Source organism: Cebidichthys violaceus, unplaced genomic scaffold (assembly GCF_023349555.1).
Source record: "Cebidichthys violaceus isolate CVI_PGR_0920_01 unplaced genomic scaffold, fCebVio1.0.p SCAF_109, whole genome shotgun sequence".
Taxonomy (NCBI): domain Eukaryota; kingdom Metazoa; phylum Chordata; class Actinopteri; order Perciformes; family Stichaeidae; genus Cebidichthys; species Cebidichthys violaceus.
Window position 1 is genome coordinate 42,679 of NW_027176273.1, and position 27,322 is coordinate 70,000.

General features: G+C 42.9%; 3 protein-coding genes across 4 annotated transcripts; 2 read left to right on the forward strand and 1 right to left on the reverse strand.

Moving 5' to 3' along the window:
- The first annotated feature begins 827 nt into the window (after window positions 1-827).
- pogza (pogo transposable element derived with ZNF domain a) lies at window positions 828-14,049 on the forward strand. 2 transcript variants are annotated; one of them, XM_068733201.1, is made up of 24 exons: window positions 828-959; window positions 2,636-2,732; window positions 3,045-3,160; window positions 3,353-3,410; window positions 3,652-3,798; window positions 4,055-4,228; window positions 4,611-4,687; window positions 4,776-5,176; window positions 5,273-5,427; window positions 6,211-6,311; window positions 6,504-6,650; window positions 7,536-7,667; window positions 7,759-7,833; window positions 8,256-8,356; window positions 8,996-9,136; window positions 9,443-9,502; window positions 9,757-9,872; window positions 10,376-10,424; window positions 10,743-10,914; window positions 11,002-11,415; window positions 12,370-12,672; window positions 12,786-12,986; window positions 13,222-13,352; window positions 13,486-14,049. In XM_068733201.1, exons 2-24 carry the CDS (start codon window positions 2,639-2,641, stop codon window positions 13,832-13,834), a joined length of 3,714 nt encoding a protein of 1,237 aa, XP_068589302.1. In that variant the 5' UTR covers window positions 828-959; window positions 2,636-2,638; the 3' UTR covers window positions 13,835-14,049. The 2 variants fall into 2 exon arrangements, with proteins under 2 accessions (XP_068589302.1, XP_068589311.1); XM_068733210.1 differs by lacking the exon at window positions 828-959 and adding an exon at window positions 1,807-2,052.
- A 319-nt stretch (window positions 14,050-14,368) lies between these two features.
- On the forward strand, window positions 14,369-18,389 carry LOC137889613 (uncharacterized). The gene is made up of 2 exons (XM_068733552.1): window positions 14,369-14,811; window positions 17,529-18,389. The coding sequence occupies exons 1-2, from the start codon at window positions 14,619-14,621 to the stop codon at window positions 17,963-17,965; spliced, it is 630 nt and encodes a 209-aa protein (XP_068589653.1). The 5' UTR covers window positions 14,369-14,618; the 3' UTR covers window positions 17,966-18,389.
- Window positions 18,390-18,948: 559 nt separating this feature from the next.
- LOC137889304 (uncharacterized) lies at window positions 18,949-20,455 on the reverse strand. The gene is made up of 2 exons (XM_068733101.1): window positions 19,186-20,455; window positions 18,949-19,088 (listed from the first exon to the last, which is right to left on the reverse strand). Exons 1-2 carry the CDS (start codon window positions 20,453-20,455, stop codon window positions 18,949-18,951), a joined length of 1,410 nt encoding a protein of 469 aa, XP_068589202.1.
- Between the last annotated feature and the right edge of the window lie 6,867 nt (window positions 20,456-27,322).

Here is a 27,322-nt window from a genome sequence, read left to right on the forward strand (position 1 = left end):
GCACATGATTGCGTATTTAATGCTAACCGTGTATTTCTAGATAACACCAGCGATAAACCTCTGCAGACAAACATCTCTTGAACGTTGTGTTTATAATTATTGACGTTAAAATACTAAATGTAACGATCGGCTGTCACTATTGATGCTAAAAGCTAAAGCTAGCAGTGAGCTAGCTTATTGTTAAGTAAGTAGCATTCGAAGCTAATCACCGGGATATGTTAGCTCGGTAGTTAGCATTGTTGTAGCTGCCTGTTGATGTTAATATACTTTAATAATAGTTTACGTCCAATTTGAACGTGGTGATCGTAGTTTTATAACGTAATTAATCCACTAAAGTGAGCTAATGTTAGCAGAAAAGCTAAATGATGATGTTAGCTGCTAAAAAAAACAAATGTGTTAAAGTGACTTTTAACGATTTTTAATGACTTTTAACCGAGTGGTCGGATTATTTACGCTGTCGTGTAAACGTTTGAATCACATTTAGTAAGCGAACAACGTTAAATCTCGTTAAATGAACCAAGTTCTTTAAGCATGCTAATCACCGTTAGCATGCTAATCACCGTTAGCATGCGGACGTTAGGTTAAAGTCACCATTAACGCTCCGCTGGATTAAGTTTTATGACGTTTATACGAAGACGAAGTCGTCTTCTACGTTTGTCTTCGAAAACACGAGGGTGAGATTTATTATAAATAATTAAAAAACAACATTATGAACGTTTTTCAGATATCCCTCCGCCTTCGTTTCATTACTACTCTCAGTAACAGGAGCGGAGCGGTGCGGCGGAGGGATACAGCTACTGAAAATAGACCCAAACGGTGCTCGGTGCCCAACTAACAGCTAACATTATCCAGCACATGAAGATCACTCACATTCAGTCATTATTCGGAGAAACACGCCGTTTTTAAGGGCAATTTTCTCGGAATAAGTATTTATTTGACATATAAAAAGTCCGGAGAAGGTAAGCAGACGTCCGCTCCGCTCTTTTAAGCGGATATCACAGTTAATGAAGTCACTAAGTAGCTGCTAGGCTATCTGTTAGCTCGTTAGCAGTGGTGGCTAGCTGTTAGTTTGTTAGCAGTGGTGGCTAGCTGCTGCTGTGTGCAGCAGGAACATCACTGCAGTGAAATACAAGACTCAGTTTATTTATAACGTGTAAAGTGAAGATAAGTAGACACAAAGTCAGTGATCTTCTGCTGTTAGCATGCAATGCAGCTACAATGTGTTTTAATTAGCTTTTAGCTATGCAGCTACAATGTGTTTTAATTAGCTTTTAGCTTGCTAGCATAGCTTGCTAACTGACTGAGCTAACACTTTCAGAGCAGTGTGGCTTCTTGTTATGTTCTTGGTCAGTTAAAGACAAGTGAGAACTACTTTAAACCACATCAGTTATTGTCTACTGTGGTATTTAAATCTCATTTTTGTAAAAAATGTAAGAATGTCAGTTGTATTTGTTTATATATTAATTATCAGAGCTAGCTGTGAGCTAACAGGATGTGAGTACAGGCTGAAGATACATGTGCTGATTAGTTAATGTTAAGGGTGTTTGTATATTATAATGTATAATATGATTACATATTAAATTAACCTGTAGAGGGGAGTTCTGTTGTTACTGTAGCACAAATAATTGATAAGAATACAACTGAAATAAGAATAGAATAAACGCTAGAGAACATATGGAGGTAAACCAGCAGGTAAAGTAATATTAGTGAGCTATAAGTCTGTTATATTAGTGATTTGTAAGTACTCACTGTCCGTCTGTATGAATATAGAGATGTAATATAAGTATGATATTGAATATTATGCTAAAAATCGGTGGACCTCTATTCTGTGATCTTAAGAAGAAGAGTACTCTAGATTTAAAACATTTCCTCTGACCAGTGGTACCAACGCTTCTCCAGGAGTTAGCAGCTTTAGCTCTGAAAGCTAATACATGTAGCATGATGTCCCTTCAGTCCTAAAACAGACTAAATGATCGTCATCAACGTAAACAAGCAACATGGCGGCTGTTAAGAGAGCAGCTGGAGGAAGACCCAGTGCACGCAGACAGACAGGTGGACAGACAGACAGGTGGATAGACAGACAGAGAGGTGGACAGACAGGTGGATAGACAGGTGGACAGACAGACAGACAGAGAGGTGGATAGACAGACAGACAGACAGGTGGACGGACAGACAGGTGGACAGACAGACAGACGGACGGATAGACAGACAGACAGACAGGTGGACAGACAGACAGGTGGACAGACAGATAGGTGGACAGACAGACAGGTAGCTCAGTCCTGATGTTTATCTCTCTGAGAATTTAAACAACAAAATGTTTTGAAGAAGTTTACTGATCTTTAAAAACACGATGAATTATTTCATACATGACAAGTAGATGTTTTATATATATGTGTATATATATATATATATATATATATATGTGTATATATATATATATATATATATATATATATATATATATATATGTGTATATATATATATATATATATATATATATATATATATATATATATATATACATATATGTGCATGTATTTATGTTTTATAGAGTTTATTATTTAATGAAGTTAATGACTAAAGTAATGAATGAGTCATTGAACCGTTCAGTGAGTCAGGTGAGTCCTCTCTGCAGGTGATGGAGGTACAGAGAGGAGGAGGAGGAGGAGACCTGCTGATGTTCTGTGATGAAGACGAGCAGCAGAGAGACGAAAAGGAGGAACATGATGAAGGTGAACAAACCTGCTGGATCAGTTGATTACATGCTCACCAATATTCTGCTGAGTTCATTTAATATTACTCTATTTTATTGTTTATATTTATGTTTATATTTTATATTTTCATTGTTTTACTTGAACCTATAAATGCTGCTGGAGCAAAAAAATGACCGACAGGTAGAGAGACAGACAGGTAGAGAGACAGACAGGTAGAGAGACAGACAGGTAGAGAGCCAGGCAGATGGAGAGACAGACAGACCTGCAGGTACACAAAGAAGAAGAGAAAAGTGTATAAAGTCATTAATATGAATATTAATATGTGATGAGATGTTACAGCTCTAGATGATGAAGAGGAACCAGAACTCCCGCCGGTCCGGATCATCCCCATCCCAGTCCAACCAGCCAGCTGCTGCAGCCCCCCCCCTCCCCCCCACACCCCACAGGTAACGTGATGATCTCACAACGCTCAGAGGACAGCGGCCAATCATATCGCAGCGTTTTTGACTTTAAACAAAAAGGTATATGTTGATCATAAATAATATCGTGTGTGTGTGTGTGTGTGTGTGTGTGTGTGTGTGTGTGTGTGTGTGTGTGTGTGTGTGTGTGTGTGTGTGTGTGTGTGTGTGTCTTTTCAGTCTTCAGCTGCTCCTCTGGGCTTCAAGGTGAACGGTCGACTCGTCCTGCTGCCTGGAGGTCAGTAGAGAGGGAGAGGGAGGGAGAGAGACAGAGATGGGGAGAGAGAGAGAGAGAGAGACTATTGTAATAAAGTTCATAAAGATGAACTTTGTAGATCAAAGAGAAACTATTTGAACGTGTTTAAAAAGTGTGAAGATGAGTCAGAACACAGAGTTTAGCTTTGTTACGTTGGGACAGAAACAGGCTAGCTGTCTTTATGCTAAGCTAACGTAGGATGGTCTCCGTGTTGGTCCTGCAGGCGGCTCTGCAGAGCTGACGCTCAACGCTCATCCTGGAGGTTCAGCCAGCGGGTTCACTACAGTCCAGATCCACAATCCTGCAGTCAGAACCACCTGCAAAACCACCACCGCTGATCCTGAGGGAGACCCCGCCCCCATCATCACAGGTAAACACACACACCTGCTGGATCAGGTCCACAGGAGGAGGAGGTGGTGGTCCAGACCTCAGACCTGTTCTATGTGGTCCAGACCTCAGACCTGTTCTATGTGGTCCAGACCTCAGACCTGTTCTCTGTGGTCCAGACTTCAGACCTGTTCTATGTGGTCCAGACCTCAGACCTGTTCTATGTGGTCCAGACCTCAGACCTGTTCTCTGTGGTCCAGACCTCAGACCTGTTCTCTTGTCCCCCCTCTGTGGTCCAGGTGTGGTCTCAGGTGAAGCGGCTCAGAAGGTTTTGAACGTGGACTTCAGATCCAGCCTCCCGTCATCTCCGTGGACCCTGACCTCACCCTGGACCCTGGTGTACCCAGAGACCACCAAGCCGCCCCCCCCCAGCAGCAGAAGACCGGCGGCTCCTCACAAGCTGCAGATCAAAGGTTTGTTTCTTCAGTCCTTCGTATTCCCACGTCCCTCAAACACAACACAACATTTAAACTATTATTCATGAGGCAGTAACCTTCTGGAAGAGAACGTGTTTTTAAACTACGTTCATCACCAGCCAGACACTACAGAAACATCGTCGTGAGGAGTTTCATGTTTCTGACGGTCCTTGAACGCATCGTGTGAAAGGACCGCTTGAAGCTGAAAATGAATATTTAATCTGAAACATTTAATTCTTCATGTTGTCATTTAAATCTCTCCTGTAATGAAGCGTTTACTTGAAGCAGTACAGCTGCTACAACATAAGACAAACGAGCACAAATGAATATTAATAAACGAGCAGAAGAAGAGTTATCTTTGTCCTCTGTCTCCCTTCAGGACCCGTCTCACCTCCCGACTGCCTCGCCTGCAGGTCTCAGTACAAGCTCATCACGGAGCTCAGAGGGTTTATGTGTGTAAGTGTTGTGGCCACGCCCCCTTCTGCTGTGACATCACACCTCCTGACCCCGCCCCCTTTCTCTCTAACTCCTCCTCCTCCTCCAGCTGTGCAGCCCTGCTATCGCTCAGAGTCTGAAGAACCTGAAGAAGAAGAAGAAGAAACACTTGAGGAGGAGCAGAGACAAGAAGAAGACCTCCAGAGACACTCAGACCTCCAGCAAGGTGTCCAAGACCAGACCGGGACTCCAGAGGACCCACAGACCGTCTGACGACTTCCTGCCGGACCGGTTCCCCAGCCCGCCGGCACCCCCCCCCTCCTGCAGCCCCCAGCGGGACCCGTCCGAACCGCCACCCGACCCCCCCCACGGTAAACTTGTGATAATGGTGGAGGACTTCTACTACGGGTGTGACCCGGGACGGAGCCCCAGACCAGACGTGGTGGACCGAAGGTTCACGGGACCGTATCGCTGCATCCACTGTCCTGAGTACCTGAGCAACAACATCAGGTGAGCTACACACACACACACACACACACACACACACGTGTGTCACAAATAATGAAACAAGAATAGAAACTAATACAAATGGTCTCCGTCTGACAGGTTGATGTCTCACATGAAGCAGCACGTGTCCTCCATGTTTCAGGAGTACGGAGACGTTCTGGACTCTCAGTGTCCTCACTGCTTCCGTCACTTCCTGTCTCCATTCAAGCTGCAGTGTCACATAGAGGCCGTCCACAGTCAGTACCAGTCCACAGGTCAGTACCAGTAAAAGTCCACAGTCAGTGACACACACACACACACACACACACACACACACACACACACACACACACACACACTAAAGATGTTTAATGTGCTTAGAGCTGGTGTTCTCCTCCCACAGCACAGAACATTCTGTACATCAAACAACCTGATCAGGAATGCTGTGCTTTGACTTTTCTCAGAGATTCACACAGCTGTTTAATTCTCGTTCACTTGAATGAGGTTTCTGAACCACAGAGTCTTCTCTCTCATGGTCCACGTGTTGGTTTTGGTATGAAGGGCAGAGGTTTGATTTCCGTCTCCTCTAACCGTTCTGAATCAGTCTGCCTGTAACACACAGGTGCACCCATCAACTGAAGGCATCATAGTGTCACTGAGCAGAGCCTGAAGGCATCATAGTGTCACTGAGCAGAGCCTGAAGGCATCATGGTGTCACTGAGCAGAGCCTGAAGGCATCATAGTGTCACTGAGCAGAGCCTGAAGGCATCATGGTGTCACTGAGCAGAGCCTGAAGGCATCATGGTTTCACTGAGCAGAGCCTGAAGGCATCATGGTGTCACTGAAGTGAACCTCCGTTGGTTAGCCGTTAGCGGTGCTGCTAACGTTACTAGCTCTCCTCTGATTGGTTGTTTACAATGAAACATGATCAGAGATCAGAGACTAGAACCACATGTTCTACTGAGTACTGGAGGAGAACCATCGTCAGGAGAACTTTATCACTAATGTGTGTGTGTGTGTGTGTGTGTGTGTGTGTGTGTGTGTTTTGCTCTTAACAGCGAAGTGTAAAATCTGTGAGCTGGAGTTTGTCAGTGAAGCAGCTTTTCTTTGGCACATGAAGAGTTCTCATAAACCAGGAGAGATGCCCTACGTCTGCCAGGTGTGTGTGTGTGTGTGTTTAATGTGTGTGTCTCTACAGGTGTGTGTGTGTGTGTTTAATGTGTGTGTCTCTACAGGTGTGTGTGTGTGTGTGTGTGTGTGTGTGTGTGTGTGTGTTTAATGTGTGTGTCTCTACAGGTCTGTGTGTGTGTGTGTGTGTGTGTGTGTGTATTTACTGTGTGTGTCTCTACAGGTGTGTGACTTCAGGTCGTCCTTCTACTCAGACGTCTGGTCTCACTTTCAGCAGATTCACTCTGACACTAAACACCTTCTGTGTCAGTACTGCCTGAGAGTGATGCGCAGCAACACCTGCTACCAGCAGCACTTAGCCAGACACCAGGTACTCTATTCATACTCTGGTCATACTCTATTCATACTCTATTTGTACTCTATTCATACTCTATTTATGCTCTATTCATACTCTATTTATACTCTATTCATACTCTATTTATACTCTATTTATACTCTGGTCATACTCTATTCATACTCTATTTATACTCTATTCATACTCTATTTATGCTCTATTCATACTCTATTTATACTCTATTTATACTCTATTCATACTCTATTTATACTTTATACTCTATTTATACTCTATTCATACTCTATGTATACTCTGTATACTCTATAGTCGATTCATACTCTATTCATACTCTATTTATACTTTATTTATAGTCTATTCATACTCTATACTCTATTCATACTCTATTCATACTCTATTTATAGTCTATTCATACTCTATTTATGCTCTATTCATACTCTATTCATACTCTATTTATAGTCTATTCATACTCTATTTATACTTTATTTATAGTCTATTCATACTCTATTTATACTCTATTCATACTCTATTTATACTCTATTCATACTCTATTCATACTGTATTTATACTCTATTCATACTCTATTCATACTGTATTCATACTCTATTCATACTTTATTCATACTCTATTCATACTCTATTCATACTCTATTTATACTCTATTCATACTCTATTCATACTCTATTCATACTGTATACTCTATTCATACTGTATTTATACTCTATTCATACTCTATTCATACTTTATTCATACTCTATTCATACTCTATTCATACTCTATTTATACTCTATTCATACTCTACTGATACTCTATTTATACTCTACTGTACTCTATTCTACTCTATTACTGCTTTTCTCTACTCTAATGTGTGTGTGTGTGTGTGTGTGTGTGTGTGTGTGTGTAGAAGAAGCACGTGTTCGGCTGTGATAAGTGTCGTCTCCACTTCCTGTACGTCAGAGAACGTATTGAACACCAAGTGAACCACAGAACCCACATCAGACCTCCACAACTCATCGGACTCAAACCCGGAACCAAGGTGGGTTCACCTGTAGACAACAACAACAACAACAACAACAACGACGTCATGAATATCTGAGATCAGTCAGTTGAACTCTTTCTGTCTGCAGGTGACTGTGAGAACGTATTGTGTGGTCGGAGGACGTGAGAATGAAGAACTAAAGCAAGCAGTCGCTCCATGCAAGGTCAGTCTTTAAATAACACTTTTAATAATAGCTAATGTTAGCTAATGTTAATGCTAACACGCTAACAGTATACTTGCTAAACGTCAACATGTTAGCATGCTAACACGATAACACTATACCTGCTAAACGTCAAGCTGTGAGCATGCTAACACTATACCTGCTAAACATCAGCATGTTATCATGCTAACACGATAACACTATACCTGCTAAACGTCAACATGTTAGCACGCTAACACTATACCTGCTAAACGTCAACATGTTAGCATACTAACACACTAACACTGTACCTGCTAAACGTCAACATGTTAGCATACTAACACGATAACACTACACCTGCTAAACGTCAGCGTGTTAGCATGCTAACTGTGGGCACGTTAACGGATCCATCACGTGTTCTGTACTCGTCGTCTTCTGTGTTCCAGGTGGTCGATGTCGTTCGGCCGCCGCCGCGCAAACATAAAGCTCTGAAGAGGAAACCAGTGAGGAGTCTGGGACCACTGCTGTCCGCCATAACTCAGGAGAGGTACAGAGCTAACACGAGCTAACGTACTCCCTGTTGTCCTCTGTTTCTCCTTTACAGTGAGAACTTGGTGTCTCCACTTTTGTTCAATAATATTTGTTCTCAAAGTGAACTGAAGTCACCTGACATGGATCAGCTGTTTGAGACTAACACAGATACTGATCTACTAAAAGTCTTCAAGGAGTAGAAACCCAGAGCATCGATACGGAGTTTGATCAGAAGAAGCAGATCAGTGAAAGATAATCACTGACAAGTGATGAGCTGAGACTGTATTTTAAAGATTTTAGAACTCAACAAAGACACTATTTGTATACATACAACAATAATAAAGAAATGTGGATTGCTTTCTTAATTTAACTTATTTTTTCTCTCCCAAACTAATAATCAAAAATAACAATATTAGAGTATTGATAAGAGTCCTAGTATCCAGTGAATCCTAACATACTTTTTACGTAATTTGTTAAGATTATTTTTCTTCCAATGAAAGGATTTGATTTGATCAATAGTATTCATGAGCTTTATTGTTGACACATGAAGAACAAGAAGAGGAAGCTACAGAACGACCTGTCCAACATTTAACATGACGACGTTAATGAAACCTCTGTGAACATCTGTCTCTGTCTCTCTCTGTCTGTCTCTCAGTGTCTCTCGCCCCCCTCAGCGCTGTGTCGAGTGTCTGTCCTCGGTTCGGGACTTTGAGGTTCACTTCCCGTCTCTGGTCCATTGTTCACTCTGCAGGTTCCTCACCTGCTGCTCCACGTCCTACGCCAACCACATGATCAAGTAGGTCTCACCCTGTAATATATATATATATATATATATATATATATATATATATATATATATATATATATATATATTAACCTAGATGACGTTATGTTGAGTGTTGATGGAGATGCTACAACGTTAGCTTAGCATAACATCGATAGAACCAGACTCCATTCAGAAAAGAAGTATTTAAAAGTGGTTTGTTTGTCGTCTTGTGGAGAGAAGTAACTCATGAATTCTGACTCATGAATCTGCATCACTCTGATTTGTTTATTTGTTTATTTTTGGTCTGATTGTTGATGAACGTGTCTGTTTCCATAGTAACCATGCCACCTGCAGGAAGAACCCTCCTTATCTCACCATGTTCCAGTCAGAGCCCAGGTATTTATATACGTATTCATGTTCAAGAGTACTTTAATGTACTTGTATTGTTTTACATTAAACGTATTAAACATAATATTATATTTATAATCACATGAAACATCTGGAACCAGAATAACAGTGAATCATAACATCATTATAATGTGTGTGTGTGTGTGTGTGTGTGTGTGTGTGTGTGTGTGTGTGTGTGTGTGTGTGTGTGTGTGTGTGTGTGTGTGTGTGTGTGTGTGTGTGTGTGTGTGTGTGTGTGTCAGGTTGGCTCAGATCTTGAGGTGTGTGTCGTGCACATTCACCACCTGCAGAGGAGACGTGATGGCCAATCACCTGACAGAGAGGCCGGAACATCTCTGCATCATGAGGACACACACCGGTAACACACACACACACACACACACACACACACACACACACACACACACACACACACACCGGTGACACACACACACACACACACACACACACCGGTAACACACACACACACACACACACACACACACCGGTGACACACACACACACACACACACACACACACACACACACACACACACACACACACACACACCGGTAACACACACACACACACACACACACACACACACACACACACACAACGGTGACACACACACACACACACACACACACACACACACACACACACACACAACGGTGACACACACACACACACACACACACACACACACACACACACACAACGGTGACACACACACACACACACACACACACACACACAACGGTAACACACACACACACACACACACACACACACACACACAACGGTAACACACACACACACACACACACACACACACACACTATTTCCACAGTGTGTATTAACTGTGTTTGTTGTTTCAGAGCTGCGACTCAACGGATCTGAAACACAGAACCAACAAAGTTCTCACAGGTGAACATTGATCATCAATGATCTGATCAGCGGCTCCTTCACAGTAAAAGCCTCTCAGAGGATGTTGAGGCAGAAGGCTTTTATTGTGAAGGAGTTGGCTCTCGATGCTTCAGATGTGTGTTTTAATCTCTTGACTCTTTGTTCAGGAACGTTTTCACAGAGACTCTCTGGTCCTCTGGCTGTTGATCCTGAACCACGACGAAACCTTTTCTTCTTCTCCTGTCTCCTTCTGCTGCCTACATCACTTCCTGTCCAGCCATCAGTTTCCTTTTTAACTTATTATTGTCGTGTGTGTCCCCCCCCCCCCCCCCCCCCCAGTGTGACATCATCTGTAGGTCAGGGGGGCGGAGCCTTCATCCCCATCCACCACCTCCCCCCCGGTCAGACCTTCACCCAGCTGTCAATCAAACGCCTCACCTCCCCCTCCCCCCTCTCCTCCCCCCCCGCCATGACCATCAAGTTCCTGGGGCCCCGCCCACAACCTGAGCAGGTGAGAGATGTGATGAGAGATCGAGTACCCTGACTTTCTCTCCTGAATGTCTTTAACCGGAGGGAACGTCGTGGTTTTCCTCCTCAGCGTCCGGTCGCTCCTCTGTCGGCCCCCCAGCTCTCGGTGGTCCTCTCCTCTCTGTGTCACGGCCTCCTTCAGGCCTCCCGCCGTTTCCAGACGCCCCCTCTGACGATCCGCTCGTGGATTTGGCAGCTGGAGCGCCGGCTGTCGGACGGGAAGTGGGGCTGGAAGTCAGAGAAGTTGGCGGAGTGGGTGCTGAGTCGGCGCGAGCAGCAGCTGAGTCTGAGCGAAGACGTCCTGCTGCAGACGGCGAGGAGCGCTCTGGGCGAGGACAGTCCGCCGCTGGACTGTTACGGCTGGACCGTGGACTTCATGCTGAGACACCAGCTCGGTCTGCAACCCTCAAGCCACCACCGAGGAAGACTACCGAGGAGCCTCCGAGACAGGAGCCGCACATTCACACGAGCGCTTCTCACACAGGTCAGTTCATCATTCATCAGTTCATCATTCATCACTTCATCAGTTCATCACTTCATCATTCATCAGTTCATCATTCATCAGTTCATCGTTCATCACTTCATCACTTCATCATTCATCAGTTCATCATTCATCAGTTCATCATGCATCAGTTCATCATGCATCAGTTCATCATTCATCAGTTCATCATTCATCAGTTCATCATGCATCAGTTCATCATTCATCAGTTCATCATTCATCAGTTTATCATTCATCAGTTTATCATTCATCATTTCATCATTCAACAGTTCATCATTCATCAGTTCATCAGTTGATCATTCATCATTCATCATTCATCAGTTCATCATTCATCAGTCATCATTCATCAGTTCATCATTTATCATTCATCAGTTCATCATGCATCAGTGCATCAGTCATCATGCATCAGTTCATCAGTCATCATGCATCAGTTCATCAGTCATCAGTTCATCATTCGTCAGTTCATCATTCATCAGTTTATCATTCATCAGTTCATCATTCATCAGTTCATCATTCATCAGTTTATCATTCATCAGTTTATCATTCATCAGTTCATCATTTATCATTTATCATTCATCAGTTTATCATTCATCAGTTCATCATGCATCAGTTCATCAGTCATCATTCATCAGTTCATCAGTCATCAGTTCATCATTCGTCAGTTCATCATTCATCAGTTTATCATTCATCAGTTTATCATTCATCATTCATCAGTTCATCATTCATCAGTTCATCATTCATCAGTTTATCATTCATCAGTTTATCATTCATCAGTTCATCGTTCATCAGTTCATCAGCTCTTCTCTCTGCTAGAAGGACTCACAACTTGTACTGTAGTAGAAGTTTCTTCACGGAGCAGGTTCAAAGAAAACCTGCTCCTCCGTCCCGCCGGTGAAACAAACCAGCCGACTAACACTGATGTCTTTATTGTGACTTCAGATTCAGAGTAGAGGAGTTCCTCTTCACTGTGTGGGCTCCATGGACGAGTTCTCCATCTTCATCGACCCAGACCAGTTCTCAGACCGGAATCCTTCGGCCCTCCGGCTGTTCGGCTCTCCTGAAGACCGACCCGTGTTCGACGTGGTCCTCTCCGCTCTGTCCGACGGGACGTTCCTGCCGCCGCTGCTGTTCTTCAGAGGGGCCGCGTCACGTGTTCCTGAAGGGTTCCCCGACAACGTTCTGCTGGAGGCTCGACAGGAAGGGTTCGCGGACCGGGAGCGTCTCCGCATCTGGATGGACGAGGTCTGAGAATCAATCGGATGCGTTTTCCTCCCCACTCTTATTGTGAAATCCGTCACAGCGACGGCTCGTCTCTTTTCCGTCGGTGGCGTGACGTTGTGTTTACCTCGTTGCAGGTGTGGCGCCCCCGTGTGGTCTCGCGGTGTAACAGAGAGACCGTGTTGATGGTGGATGTCCATCGTGGTCACCTGACAGACGAGTTCAGGGACACTTTGACCTCCCTGTCCACAGGCGTCGTCTTCATCCCACCAGGGTGCTGCTGTCGTCTGCAGCCGCTCCACGTCTGTGTGACGCCGGTGCTCAGAGACTTCCTGCAGGTACCTGTCTCACCTGTGTGGGTCTGTCTCACCTGTCTGGATCTGGGTCTGTCTCACCTGCCTGGGTCTGTCTCACCTGTCTCACCTGTCTGGGTCTGTCTCACCTGTCTGGGTCTGGGTCTGTCTCATCTGTCTGGGTCTGTCTCACCTGTCTGGATCTGGGTCTGTCTCACCTGTCTGGGTCTGTCTCACCTGTGTGGGTCTTGGTGTATTGATTCTCCTCGTCCTCTCTCAGGCCCGGTGGACTCAGCTGGTGTCTGAAGGCGGTCTGGAAGGTCTGGGTCTGGATCAGCTGGCTCTGACTCTGGCCTGTTGGCTCAGTGAAGTTTCCTTCACTCTGAACTCAGAGACGCACGTCCTCTGCAGGTCTCAACGCCTCCTTATATTTATATATTTATATATTTATACACACACACACACACTTTATATCTGAAGGGACTTCTTCTTCTTCTGTGGTTCCGTGTTGACGCCGGTCTGTGTTGCCGTTGTAACTCCTCAGGTCGTTTGCGTCGGTGTGCAGCCTGCAGCAGGAGGAGGAGGATGGAGGGGAGGCGGCGACGATGATCGCAGCCCTGACCGAGGCTCTGGTCCAGCCACCGGAGACCTCCGACCCTCCACCAGAACCAGAACCACAGCTGGAGCTGCTGCTGGTGATGGAGGAGAAGGAGGAGGTGGAGCAGCACCCTGAGGAGGTGGATCAGGACCCTGAGGAGGTGGAGCAGGATCCTGAGGAGGTGGATCAGGACCCTGAGGAGGTGGAGCAGGATCCTGAGGAGGTGGATCAGGATCCTGAGGAGCTGGATCAGGACCCTGAGGAGCTGGATCAGGACCCTGAGGAGGAGCTGTGATATAAAGCTCAGGTGTTCGATGGCGATCAGATTAATAAAGACGTTTTATTTTGTGAACTAATCATCAGGAATGTAAATAAAGCTGAAAGATGTTCAGAAGTTCAACATCCTCCCATAAGTTAAAGTGTTCAACGACCTCTGACCTCTGTAGACAGACGTGTTTTTACTGGAACATGAATTGTGATATTTTACATAAAATAAAGAGACAATGTTCAGACTGACTGATCGTGATTTAGTCTTCTGTATTACTCTTCATGTTCAGCTCAACATGATCTACGGGTTTTATGACTTCCTGTTTTATTTTGTCTCCAGGTAAACATTTTACGGTGTTCACACCTGAATGTAATGATTCAACGATCAGTTACTGTCAAAATGTAGCAAATGTACAAAACAAAACGAGCTTTCTGTTTTTATGAGGAAGTCTAATTTCAGTAACACTTCCGGACTTTTATTTTGAAACTCAGCAGCGGATGTGCCCCGGAAGCTGTATCGTTCACTGAGGCTAACTTCACAGCATGTGATCAAGATGGCGTCTATCAGAAACACGTCTGTCATCAGAGTCTCTGTGTTGTGTTCACGGTGTGTGTGAGCTCCATCCGGGTCTCTGTGTGTCCGGATGAACCTTCTGAATGGACTTTTCTCTCGATGGTTCTCCTCTGACTCATCTCCCGGTAGCCTAGGAAGCTGTTGAAGTTATGGAAGTGATGAACGCAGCGCTAGTCAGAGTGACTGTTTGATGGAGAGCGAACGGTGTTTCTGATGGAGTTAGTGTCGTTGTGTGAAAATGTCTAAAGTCCAAATGCTGAGATGTTTAGTCAACCAGCGACTAACTGCGGCTGCTGAAGAGATATTTGGTGTGTTTGAAAGAACGATAGCAGAGTACGAGGAGGAACTTTGTCGTTCAAAAGAGGAGAACGAGCGACAACGGAAACTACTGGACGCTGATTTCAACCCTCAGCTTCGGTTACACAGAGCAGGTTGGTTCTCTTCACTTCTTCTCTCTCTGTTCTCTCTGTTTAAACTGACGTCACATCAGGAGAGCGGCTGTATTCTACACTTTATGGTAACCGAACGCTGCGGTCAAGCCAGCCGCCGCTTGAAATTGAATGCTTGTCTATTCGTGGTGTTACGGTACGGGTACTCGGATGGCCCAAAAATCACAAAGATAGACCAACAGTTGAGCAACAATTTGTCTAATTTGATAAAACAAGTCAAAAACAACAACATGTTGCACATTATATGACGTGTAACTGTAAGATGAGTCTGTTGTTGGGTGAAGGTGGAGGTGGAGGTGGAGGTGAAGGTGGAGGTCTTGCAGGATGCTGGTAGTGGCTTGTCTCCAGTGAGGCGCTCATTTAAAAGTCTCCACCTTTATGATATTAACATGTGACAATATTACAGAGAACATAACATGAACATGCATGAGATATGACATTACAAAGAAAAGAAAAGAAAATAAAAATAATGTGAGAGTCTGACTCGTGTTTGTTCAGGGAAGTTGGTATTTATATTATATATTATATTATATATTATATGTTGCGTTATATTTTATATATTATAATATAATGTAATATATCAAATATAACACAACATATAATATATTATGATATACTATATGTTGTGGTATATTTTATATATTATAATATATAAAATATACCACAACATATTATATGTTGTGGTATATTTTATATATTATAATGGTTTATGACATGGTTCAGATTACTGGTTGGTTTATCTGCAGTAACTCTTTATCAATATTAATGCTACAAGTCTTTATGAGTGAAACGACTATAAATATAATAAACAGCTAAAAGAAGGAAGACATGAACAATAACACATAAAACAGCAGTTAGATTTTCTTTTAGAGGAACTTTGTTTGAAGTTATTCCTCTAAATGTGATTTAAAGTTGAACTCTGCTGGTCTGTACTTTAGGAGGATGAAGATGTGACGATGAGGAGTAGAGTAAGAGTGAAACCTGAAAGTATCTTATCAATAAAAACACGTTTGAGAAACATTGATGTGATAAACGGTAAGAGTCCGTTTGTAACGTCCTCATTATTCCAGTAGGTTTGTTTATTGTTCTAACAGTCAATATGTTTACAACTGAATCTCAAATTGAATTTAAGATAAATCCTTAAAGTATGATTTTTTTTTTTTGACACTGAAAATACTAAAATGAGATGTTTTGATATTCAAAGATAGTTTATTTAATCTGAACCATGCAGCATTGAACCAGCATTAGCTTCTTTAATCAGTGAATTTTAATTTGAATGAGAGAGAACTAGAGTTGTGTCATCTGCAAACATTATCGGAAAAAGTCTTTTTGACACATTAGACAAATCATTGATATAAATGAGGAATAATAAAGGTCCTAGAATGGACCCCTGTGGAACCCCACACATCAGTCTGGCTTTGTTTGAAGAACAACCGTTAACACAAACTAACTGTCTTCTGTTGGAGACGTAACTTTTTAACCATTTGTATGAAATGTCATGGAATCCATATTTATGCAGCTTTTCCAATAAAATGTGATGTTTTACTGTATCGAAGGCTCTGAAAATACTGCAAGTAGAGTCATTATTATCAGGTGCAGAGAAACCATACTGGTGTTTGTAGAGACTTGAATCAGACTCTACATGGAACATAATCCCTTTGTGTACAATGTCTTAAACAAGTCAATATAGATTCAAATTAAAACAAACAATCAATCCTTCAAACAAAGGAATAACTTTTCAATCTTCTGGCTCAACAGCTGTTTTCAAAGACACGGTGGAGATGTGAACAACCTCACTAATTCATGACCAATATTTAAAAGAATTTATTACACTGTTGATCGATATCAAATGGGGGGGGGGGGGTCGTCCTTTCTCTTTGCAGCACCTGATTTATTACTTTCCACGTGTTTTTTATATCTTTTTTATAACATTGACTGATCCTCTTCTTCTCCAAATCTGGACAGGTTGCTACTCATTTCATTTCCATCGCTTCCACTCTCCTTGTCTGGCATTTCTCCCGTTCATTACTCCCGACGCTCCTCTAGGGTCGGAGCTGCAACCTCAACCTTCCACAATGGCATCCCGCACCACTTAAAACAAACATGGGCTGTTGGTGCTCCCAAGCATATCACTGCTACAGCTGTTCAGTTCTCCAATCTTTTCTTCAGTGACCGAAGGTTTTGGTGTTCCTTCGTATCTCGATGTTACGTTGGATCCTGACTGAAGCTCTCCACAAAGCAGACAGGAAGTTAAAGAGCCAAGCGGATCATGTTCGTTGTGTTTGTGTTGAACAGCATGAAGCTAATCCTATCCTGGGCACAGTGCATTACTTGCTCTTCTCCATCACCTTCTCTCTTTCTTTTTCTCTCAGTCTCCTTTTTGTTCAGTATTTCTTCTCTTCCCAAATCTGAGCTTCTATTGCAGAGTCATTTCATTTTTGTCCTTATCAGCAAAGAAAGTAAACACAGAGTCAATTGTTATTCATAAATAGATGTTACCAGAGTAAGCTTGGATCAGCTTCCAATGCAAATAAATATATAAAGAGTTAAAAATGAAACTAAATAGCTGGCATCATGCATTTTCTTAATCTCTTCTTCTGTGTGTATGACAATATAAACTATAATTAATTATTGTCATTGGTTTAAGTTTAGTCTGAGAGGTGGTCAGTAATGTGTCTGTACTTCATTCTGTCCTGCAGACGTCCAGCAGCTGTTGGTGGTTAAAGAAGAGGTTCCTCCTGAGCAGCAGGAGTGGAGCTCCAGTCTGGACCAGGAAGACCCAGAGCCCCCACACATTAAAGAGGACCAGGAGGACCCAGAGCCCCCACACATTAAAGAGGACCAGGAAGAACTCAGGACCAGTCAGGAGGGAGAGCAGCTTCAAGGTCTGGAGGAGGCTGATATCATCAAGTTCATATTCACTCCTGTGAAGATGATGAAGAGGAACCTCAGTCCTCACAGCTTCATCAAAGACAAACTGAACCGATGGAAACAGAAGGTGATGGAGAGGACTGTGGAGGACCAGAACCAGACAGGAACTCAGATCCAGATAGACATGCAGAACCAGATCCTGATGAGACTGGAGACTCTTCTGAACCTGAGACTGATGACAGTGATGATTCAGTCAGTGATTTAAGATGTAGTGCTGGGGAGAAACCATTCAGCTGCTCCGTTTGTAAGAAATCTTTTACACAGAGGGGAAATTTACAGACACACATGAGAATCCACACAGGAGAGAAACCGTTCAGCTGGACTGTGAGTCCAGATGAGTCCCATAGCTGTTAGACTGTTAGGAAGAGGTCAAAATATAAAAGGAACTTAAACAGGTCGCCGTCTGATCATCGAGAGACAGCGAGTTTGACTACTGACAGTGCCAAGTCTGTGGCAAGCGAGCGGCACTCGTTCAGCACACGTCAAGAGGCTGCCGAGCTGAGTGGGCGGAGCCACATTTCCTGAGAACACCCATTGTTACGACGGGTCAGCTGCTGTGAATTAGTTTTATGATTTTAGTCGAGCCCCCTGAGCCAACCGACCTCTGTATACATCTTTAAAAGGTGAAACACGTACTTTTTTGGTTCTCAGTCATTTTATTGAAGTATGATTTTGCTGGTTTGGAAACAAAAAGGAACAAAATAATAGAAACACTCTTTAGAAATAAATACTTTTATAGTAATTTACAACAATCGGCTAAAATAATGAAAAGAAATTGTCTGTTTTATTATAATTTAAAAGTATATATGAAAAGGTTTTAAAATATACATCCCTAAAAAGTCCAATCCACAAATACATGTTTTAAAATATCTTCACTCGTCCTCTGCTTATATGTAGGTTCCACAAGCTGCTAGTGCCACCACTAGTCAGAGGAGTGCTACTAGTCAGAGGAGTACCACTAGTCAGAGGAGTGTCACTAGTCAGGAGTGCCACTAGTCAGAGGAGTACCACTAGTCAGAGGAGTGTCACTAGTCAGGGGAGTACCACTAGTCAGAGGAGTGCCACTAGTCAGAGGAGTGCCACTAGTCAGGAGTGCCACTAGTCAGAGGAGTACCACTAGTCAGAGGAGTGCCACTAGTCAGAGGAGTACCACTAGTCAGAGGAGTACCACTAGTCAGAGGAGTGCCACTAGTCAGGAGTGCCACTAGTCAGAGGAGTACCACTAGTCAGAGGAGTACCACTAGTCAGAGGAGTGCCACTAGTCAGAGGAGTACCACTAGTCAGAGGAGTACCACTAGTCAGGGGAGTGCCACTAGTCAGGAGTGCCACTAGTCAGAGGAGTACCACTAGTCAGAGTACCACTAGTCAGAGGAGTGCCACTAGTCAGAGTACCACTAGTCAGAGGAGTGCCACTAGTCAGAGTACCACTAGTCAGAGGAGTACCACTAGTCAGGGGAGTACCACTAGTCAGAGTACCACTAGTCAGAGGAGTACCACTAGTCAGGGGAGTGTCACTAGTCAGAGGAGTACCACTAGTCAGGGGAGTATCACTAGTCAGAGGAGTACCACTAGTCAGAGGAGTGCCACTAGTCAGAGGAGTACCACTAGTCAGGGGAGTATCACTAGTCAGAGGAGTACCACTAGTCAGGGGAGTGCCACTAGTCAGAGTACCACTAGTCAGGGGAGTGTCACTAGTCAGAGTACCACTAGTCAGAGGAGTACCACTAGTCAGAGTACCACTAGTCAGAGGAGTACCACTAGTCAGGGGAGTATCACTAGTCAGAGGAGTACCACTAGTCAGAGGAGTGCCACTAGTCAGAGGAGTACCACTAGTCAGAGGAGTACCACTAGTCAGAGGAGTGCCACTAGTCAGGGGAGTGTCACTAGTCAGAGGAGTACCACTAGTCAGGGGAGTATCACTAGTCAGAGGAGTACCACTAGTCAGAGGAGTGCCACTAGTCAGAGGAGTGTCACTAGTCAGGGGAGTACCACTAGTCAGAGGAGTACCACTAGTCAGAGGAGTGCCACTAGTCAGAGGAGTACCACTAGTCAGGGGAGTATCACTAGTCAGAGGAGTACCACTAGTCAGAGGAGTGCCACTAGTCAGAGTACCACTAGTCAGGGGAGTGTCACTAGTCAGAGTACCACTAGTCAGAGGAGTACCACTAGTCAGAGTACCACTAGTCAGAGGAGTACCACTAGTCAGGGGAGTATCACTAGTCAGAGGAGTACCACTAGTCAGAGGAGTGCCACTAGTCAGAGGAGTACCACTAGTCAGGGGAGTATCACTAGTCAGAGGAGTACCACTAGTCAGAGGAGTGCCACTAGTCAGGGGAGTGTCACTAGTCAGAGGAGTACCACTAGTCAGGGGAGTATCACTAGTCAGAGGAGTACCACTAGTCAGAGGAGTGCCACTAGTCAGAGGAGTGTCACTAGTCAGGGGAGTACCACTAGTCAGAGGAGTACCACTAGTCAGAGGAGTGCCACTAGTCAGAGTACCACTAGTCAGGGGAGTGTCACTAGTCAGAGGAGTACCACTAGTCAGAGGAGTACCACTAGTCAGAGGAGTGCCACTAGTCAGAGGAGTGTCACTAGTCAGAGGAGTACCACTAGTCAGAGGAGTACCACTAGTCAGAGTACCACTAGTCAGGGGAGTGCCATCCTGAGCCTTCCACTTAGCACTTATTGTATTCATATTACTACTCATTCATATACTTTTTTTTCTTTTTTGCACTAACTGTTTTTGTTTGTTTCTGCTCTGTACTTTGGCTCTGAGTTATGCTCTGCTTCATGCTCTTAGATGCTTGTTTATGATTTCTGGTGACTAGTAGTTCTGTTGAATGCCAATGTTGATCCACTTATTGTAAGTCGCTTTGGATAAAAGCGTCTGAAATGACTGTAATGTAATGTAACTAGTCAGAGGAGTGCCGCCACTAGCTGAAGGAGAGGACTGTGGAGGACCAGAACCAGACAGAAACTCAGATCCAGATAGACATCCAGAACCAAATACTGATGACAAGACTGGAGACTCTTGAACCTGAGACTGAGGACAGTGATGATCTGACGGAGACCAAAGAACTTCATTACTTTAGCTGCTCTGAGTGTGGTAAAAGATTTAACCTAAAGAGTGGTCTGAAGAGGCACATGAGAAGCCACTTAGGTGAGAAACCATTCAGCTGTTCTGAGTGTGGGACAAGATTTAGAACCAAGACTTGTCTGAAGAGACACACACAAATCCATACAGGACCTTTTCTAATTCCACACATCAGAAGAGACACATGGTAACTCATACAGGAGAGAAACCTTTCAGATGTTCAGGTTATGAGAAATCTTTTACTCAGAATAGTGATTTATAGAAACACATGAGAATCCACACAGGAGAGAAACCAGTCAGCTGCTCAATTTTCGATAAAAGATCTTTGAGAAACAAGCATCTGAAGTCACACATGAGAACTCATACAGGAGAGAAACTTTTGACTTTGCAGTGAAATATTTGGAACCAAGACACATCTGAAGAGATGTGTGAGAATGCATACAGGAGAGAAACCATTACATTGTTCAGTGTGTGGCAGAAGGTACAACTAACACAAAATATGAAAATCCACACAGGAAAAAATAACCTTTCACCTTTCAGTGTGTGATAAAGGATTCAGCCATGAGCCGTTTTGGCGGTTTTGCATTTCCACTGTAAAACCCAATCAGGAGAGAAACTGTTTAGTTGCTCAGTTTGTTGCGTAAGAAAACAGGAGTCCAGCACTTGTGTGCACACACAGAAAAAGAAACCATTCAGCTGCAGCTGCTGGACAGGACTGTGGAGGACCAGGAGCAGCCAGATGCACATTTACAACTAGACACTGTTGAAATGATGAAGGTTCTTCCAGGGTTCCCATGGTCATGGTAAAATATAGTCATTGAAAGTTCTGGAAAACTCAAGGAATGAGTGGTTGTGTTTAAAGAATATTCAATTGTTGCAATAAATGAAGAACTTTAACTAGTATGTGCTTGTTTTTCTCAATTTAGACGATGTAGGGACGGAGAAAAGATAAAAGAATAGAGGAATGAAGGAAGTGAGGGAAGGAAAGAAGGAAACATGTTTTTAATATTCTCAGTTTCAGTGAAATCTTCACTCTGATTGGTCGACGTGACACAAGCGAGACTCTGAGAAAAATGTAATTAACTTCCTGTTTTTTGGCAGAAGGTAGTTCTCCATCATCATCAGCTTTTCTGTTTAAACTTGTGGATCAGGAACCGGACTGAGAAGTGGTACCGGTTCATGCTGAGGACTGTCAGATTAGGACAGACGTCTCCGGACAGAAAGGCTCTCTGCTCATCGAGGCTCCTCCAGGAAACAGTGAATGAAGGTACATTTATGGTAAACTTGAAAAACAAACTGTCGGTTTGGTTCATACCCGGGTTTACAAGTTACAGCTCAGTACAGCAGGAAAACCAGAGGCATAAGGATCTGTTTGTTCTAGTTCAAGTGTCAAAGAAACTAAATGTTCCTGCTGAGGAAACACTTCGCATTTAGCCCTCTGGCAACTTTGGTACTTGGTATATTTTCCATATAAATTAAGGAACATTTCGAACACAGTTAAACTGTATGAACACTGAACAAACACTTTCCCAGAAGGCAACGGATCACAACAGGCTACAAAACAGAAAAGCTTCTCTTATGATTTGAAACTAAAAATACTAAATCAAATGTTTGTTTCCTCGTCACGGTGACCGACACATCTGGGTGATCTGAACTTAGACTGTGTTAAAGAAGTGGAGGTAGTCACCGTGATGTCACACATTGGTTTGTGGACTGCAGTTTTGAAGCCTCGAGTTCAACAGTTTGCGCGTCGCCATCTTGTCTTTTTGCAGCCACAATTGACACAGAGGGTGGAGCTGAGAGACCAGACAACGCTCTGGTAGAGACCTGTCAATCAGCGTGTAGCCCCGCCCCTAAAGCATCCCCTGCTTTATGGTCTGTTTGACTCTAAATGGAGCATAATGTACTAAATGAACATCATGCTGTATTGAAGAAGACTGTAAACTAGAGATTGAGACCATAAACTCATGTTTACAATGTTTACTGAGGGAATAAATCAAGAGAGAAGTAGAGTCATTTTAGACTAGACTTCTATACAACCAGAGGAGTCGCCCCCTGGTGGACACTAGAGAGAATGCAGCTTTAACACGTGAAGAACAGGAGAACTTTAAAGAACTGGAGGTTTGTCTTCTGGTTACGTTGAAAGAGACTCTGAATGTAACGAGTAGAAACTGATACTAGAGGAGAATCTAGAGCTTCATTTAGAACCGCCTAATGACAATATGAAAGTTAAAGACACGTTCCAATGAAGATATTGTTTTTAAAATTAATAAATAATAAAGGGCTGTCGGTTGCTCTGGAGCAGCAGGAGGACTCTGTGTTGTTGCTCTGGAGATGGTCCACACTTGAGACCTTCAGGTAGTTTGAGAGTCGTGGTTGTTTGTATGTATGTATGTATACATATATATATATATATATATATATATATATATGTACATATATATATATATATGTATATACATATATATGTATATGTATATACATATATATGTATATGTATATACATATATATGTATATGTATATACATATACATATATATGTATATGTATATACATATATATGTATATACATATATATGTATACATACATACATACACATGTGGGTATCTATATACATATAGATACAGATAGTATACATGGTATAGATATATACCATGTATACTATCTTATAAAACTTCTAAAACTTTAACGTATAAAACTTCTTAATAGTATTGATATTATAGATAGTATATATGTATGTATATATCTATATTTTAGTAGAATATATTACTTTTGGCAGTCTGTCTGATGAACATGAACATAAACACATAAATCTAAAAGCAGTTAGCCTTCTGACAATGTTCACATGAGAGTCTGATGTACAGTTCACACACACACACACACACACACACACACACACACACACACTGACCTCTGCAGACTCTCACGCCGTCCTGAGCTGCGTTCAGGAACATTAAACGTCCCCGCTGACACAGTAAAATATAGAAACCATGAGAATCCCGTGCCCTGGAGCAAGGCAACGACTCCCCCACCACCCCCCCTCCCCCCGAGGACGCCACCGACCAGCTGGGAGATGCATGATGGGAAAGAATTCCAGAACAGTTTGACCTCCGTTTAAATTTAGTTTGAGATTCAGAGATCGAACCTGAGGTCGTTAGTTCAGGACAGTTCGCTCCAATGCTAACGACTGCTAACGACGGCTAACGGCTGCAAACGACGGCTAACGACGGCTAACGGCTCATTTCCTGTTTCTACACTTGTTTAATGAACATGTCAGTCAGACAGAGAGCCAAACCTGTAATGATGAGTCAGCAGTATAATTGTAGCTAAAGCTAATAGTGAATAAAGTTTGAAATAAAGCCTTAAATTAAATTAGCATATGTCAGAGGGAATCATTTGACTGTCTCCTTTATTAAATTAATGTCATTATGATTATTATCATAATGACATTATTATGTCATTATGATGACATAATGACATAATAAGGTTTTTCACAGGATGTTCACACACACACACACACACACACACACACACACACACACACACACACACACATGATCCCTGTGTGTGTGTGTGTGTGTGTGTGTGTGTGTGTGTGTGTGTGTGTGTGCGGTTTCGTGTCTGAACCTGCAGGTTTTTTAAACTGATGATCGTCTGTAATCTTCATCATTTATCTGATTAACTTCTGTTTTTTTCTTTTCTGTTGAACACCGTTTCCCACGATGCATTTCAACAACTGCGTTGAGACTTTTAGTATCTTAAGAAGCACCTTGAGCCTCATGAGTCATTCACTTCCTTGTCTCCCACATTAATCCAGTGTTTGCTCTGTGAGTCACGTCCACTGTGTGTCATATTATCTCTATAGAATATGTCATTTTATTATTTCTTTAACTAATTTATCATTATTGTGATAAATAAATACCGTTCATCAGATAACATCGAGTGACTGACCAGTGTTTGTGCTAAGCTAAGCTAACCATGAGCCATGTGAACGTTAGTCATTTCTGCATCAGTTCGTACTGCTCTTATCTTAGCATTGAGACAGGAGACGACACGAGGACACGAGGACACGAGGACACGAGGACGGTGGTTCAGGCTGTAATCTGGTGTCGGATTAGATCGGATTAAAGCCACTTTTTTATTTATTTTTCAGAGGTTTGTTCAGATGCAGCTCGACTGCTGAACGTCTGGATTCAAACAGATCACAGATCAGCTGTAGAGGGAAGCCAGTGGGTGTTTTGGCTTCGGGTCAAGACGATTACACTGAACGGGACTGTAATTATCACAGATCAGGAGGTTTTATCTCTCTGAGTCAGCAGTGATTTTCAGATTAAAGGTTTTTAGTTTCTGGCGGGAGGAAACTGCTCTGAGAGCAAACTCTTCTCACATGAAACCATAAGATCTAATATATTAAAACTCTTCTTCTCACATGAAACCATAAGATCTAATATATTAAAACTCTTCTTCTCACATGAAACCATAAGATCTAATATATTAAAACTCTTCTTCTCACATGAAACCATAAGATCTAATATATTAAAACTATTAATATTATATATTTCTTCACAATCTGTGCTCAGTGTGTTGACTTTATTTAAACGTTCCACTGCTGTGCAACATGAATACAATGTTCCACACGTTTCATCAGAATGTGTGTCTTCTGTCTTCATACAGTCAGAGCATGTGAACGCAGCTCCCACTGTTCATCAACATAATGCACCGTAACTCAGAGGTGATGACGGTTACCCGGCGATGTCCGGTAGTCTCCGGTGAGAGACGGCCGGTGCGCGTTGTGACTCCGCCTCTTTTGTAGTCCTCTCCTCTTCATAGACTCGTGTGTTCATCTGGTGACAGTGCGTCTGGAGGGAGGCTCCTACGTGACGTCATTCATGATCCTGAGAACGTTCCTCAGACCGACGTCTTCTCAACACTAGTCGTCCTGCAGTTTGTATCTCTCCACTTCTCTGTGGCGTCTGTTAGCTCGTCTTTAGTTTATCTCTACTTCTCCACACGCTGCATCAACGTAGTGATGAAGACTCCTCCACACGCTGCATCAACGTAGTGATGAAGACTCCTCCACACGCTGCATCAACGTAGTGATGAAGACTCCTCCACCGCTGCATCAACATAGTGATGAAGACTCCTCCACCGCTGCATCAACGTAGTGATGAAGACTCCTCCATGCGCTGCATCAACGTAGTGATGTTCTGCTAAAGTTTAACATTACAATCAAGGCGTGCGGTTGATGACTTCCTCCCTTTCAAACCAAACGTCCTGCTGTCTTCTGTTCACACTCTGACAGACTGCATGCTGGGACACCATTCACAATGCTAATGCTAGTCAGAGGGATGCTAATGGGTCTTGTTGTGGAGGAAGTCCAGCTGAGAGGGAGGCTTCAGTCAGATCCTTTACTAAAAAGTACCATGTTAGTTTCATAAAAGTATTACCAGCATTTAAAATGTAATGATAAATTCCAGTAAAAATAATAAATATATATATATATATATATATATATATATATATATATATGTACACATTATTTTATATAGTTCATGAAATATTTACAATAAACTGAACCTAATGTTAGATTAATGTCCCATGATGCTCTCTGGTGCCGATGTCCTCGGTCTGGTTTCCCACAGAAAGCTTCACCTTACACGTCCATATTTGGTCGTTGCTGACATCACTGATGACGTCACTGCGAGGTGCGTCTCCCTGAGACTGCAAATAGAAAACAAAGGAGAAGAAGTGAGTCTATTGTTTTCCATCCAGCTGGGAGACCAGAAACAAAAGAGGCTTTAACTTCTCCTTCAGCTCGTCTGTGAGGATTCCTGTCTGATGAACACAATGTGTGCTGTTGTGGTCGAGCAGACAGGAAGTGTAAAAATAAAAGACCTCAGAGGTGGAGATCCAGTCTGAAACTGTGCAGCTGTTAAAGATGCTTCAATTATCTCCAGGAAATCATTTATAGATCAGACTAGTTTTAAAATCTTTTATTGTTAACGGACCTTTAACCTGTCATTTGTCTGCTCTGTTGTGATTGGTCAGGTGAGAATGTTCTCTCCTCTCATTGGTCAGATGTTCACTTCAAACTATGACGCTCTAGATTCTCCTCTAGTATCGGTTTCTACTCGTTACATTCAGAGTCTCTTTCAACGTAACCAGAAGACAAACCTCCAGTTCTTTAAAGTTCTCCTGTTCTTCATGTGTTGAAGCTGCATTCTCTCTAGTGTCCACCAGGGGGCGACTCCTCTGGTTGCATAGAAGTCTAGTCTAAAATGACTCTACTTTTCTCTTGATTTATTCCCTCAGTAAACATTGTAAACATGAGTTTATGGTCTCAATCTCTAGTTTACAGTCTTCTTCAATACAGCATGATGTTCATTTAGTACATTATGCTCCATTTAGAGTCAAACAGACCAGAAAGCAGGGGATGATTTAGGGGCGGGGCTACACGCTGATTGACA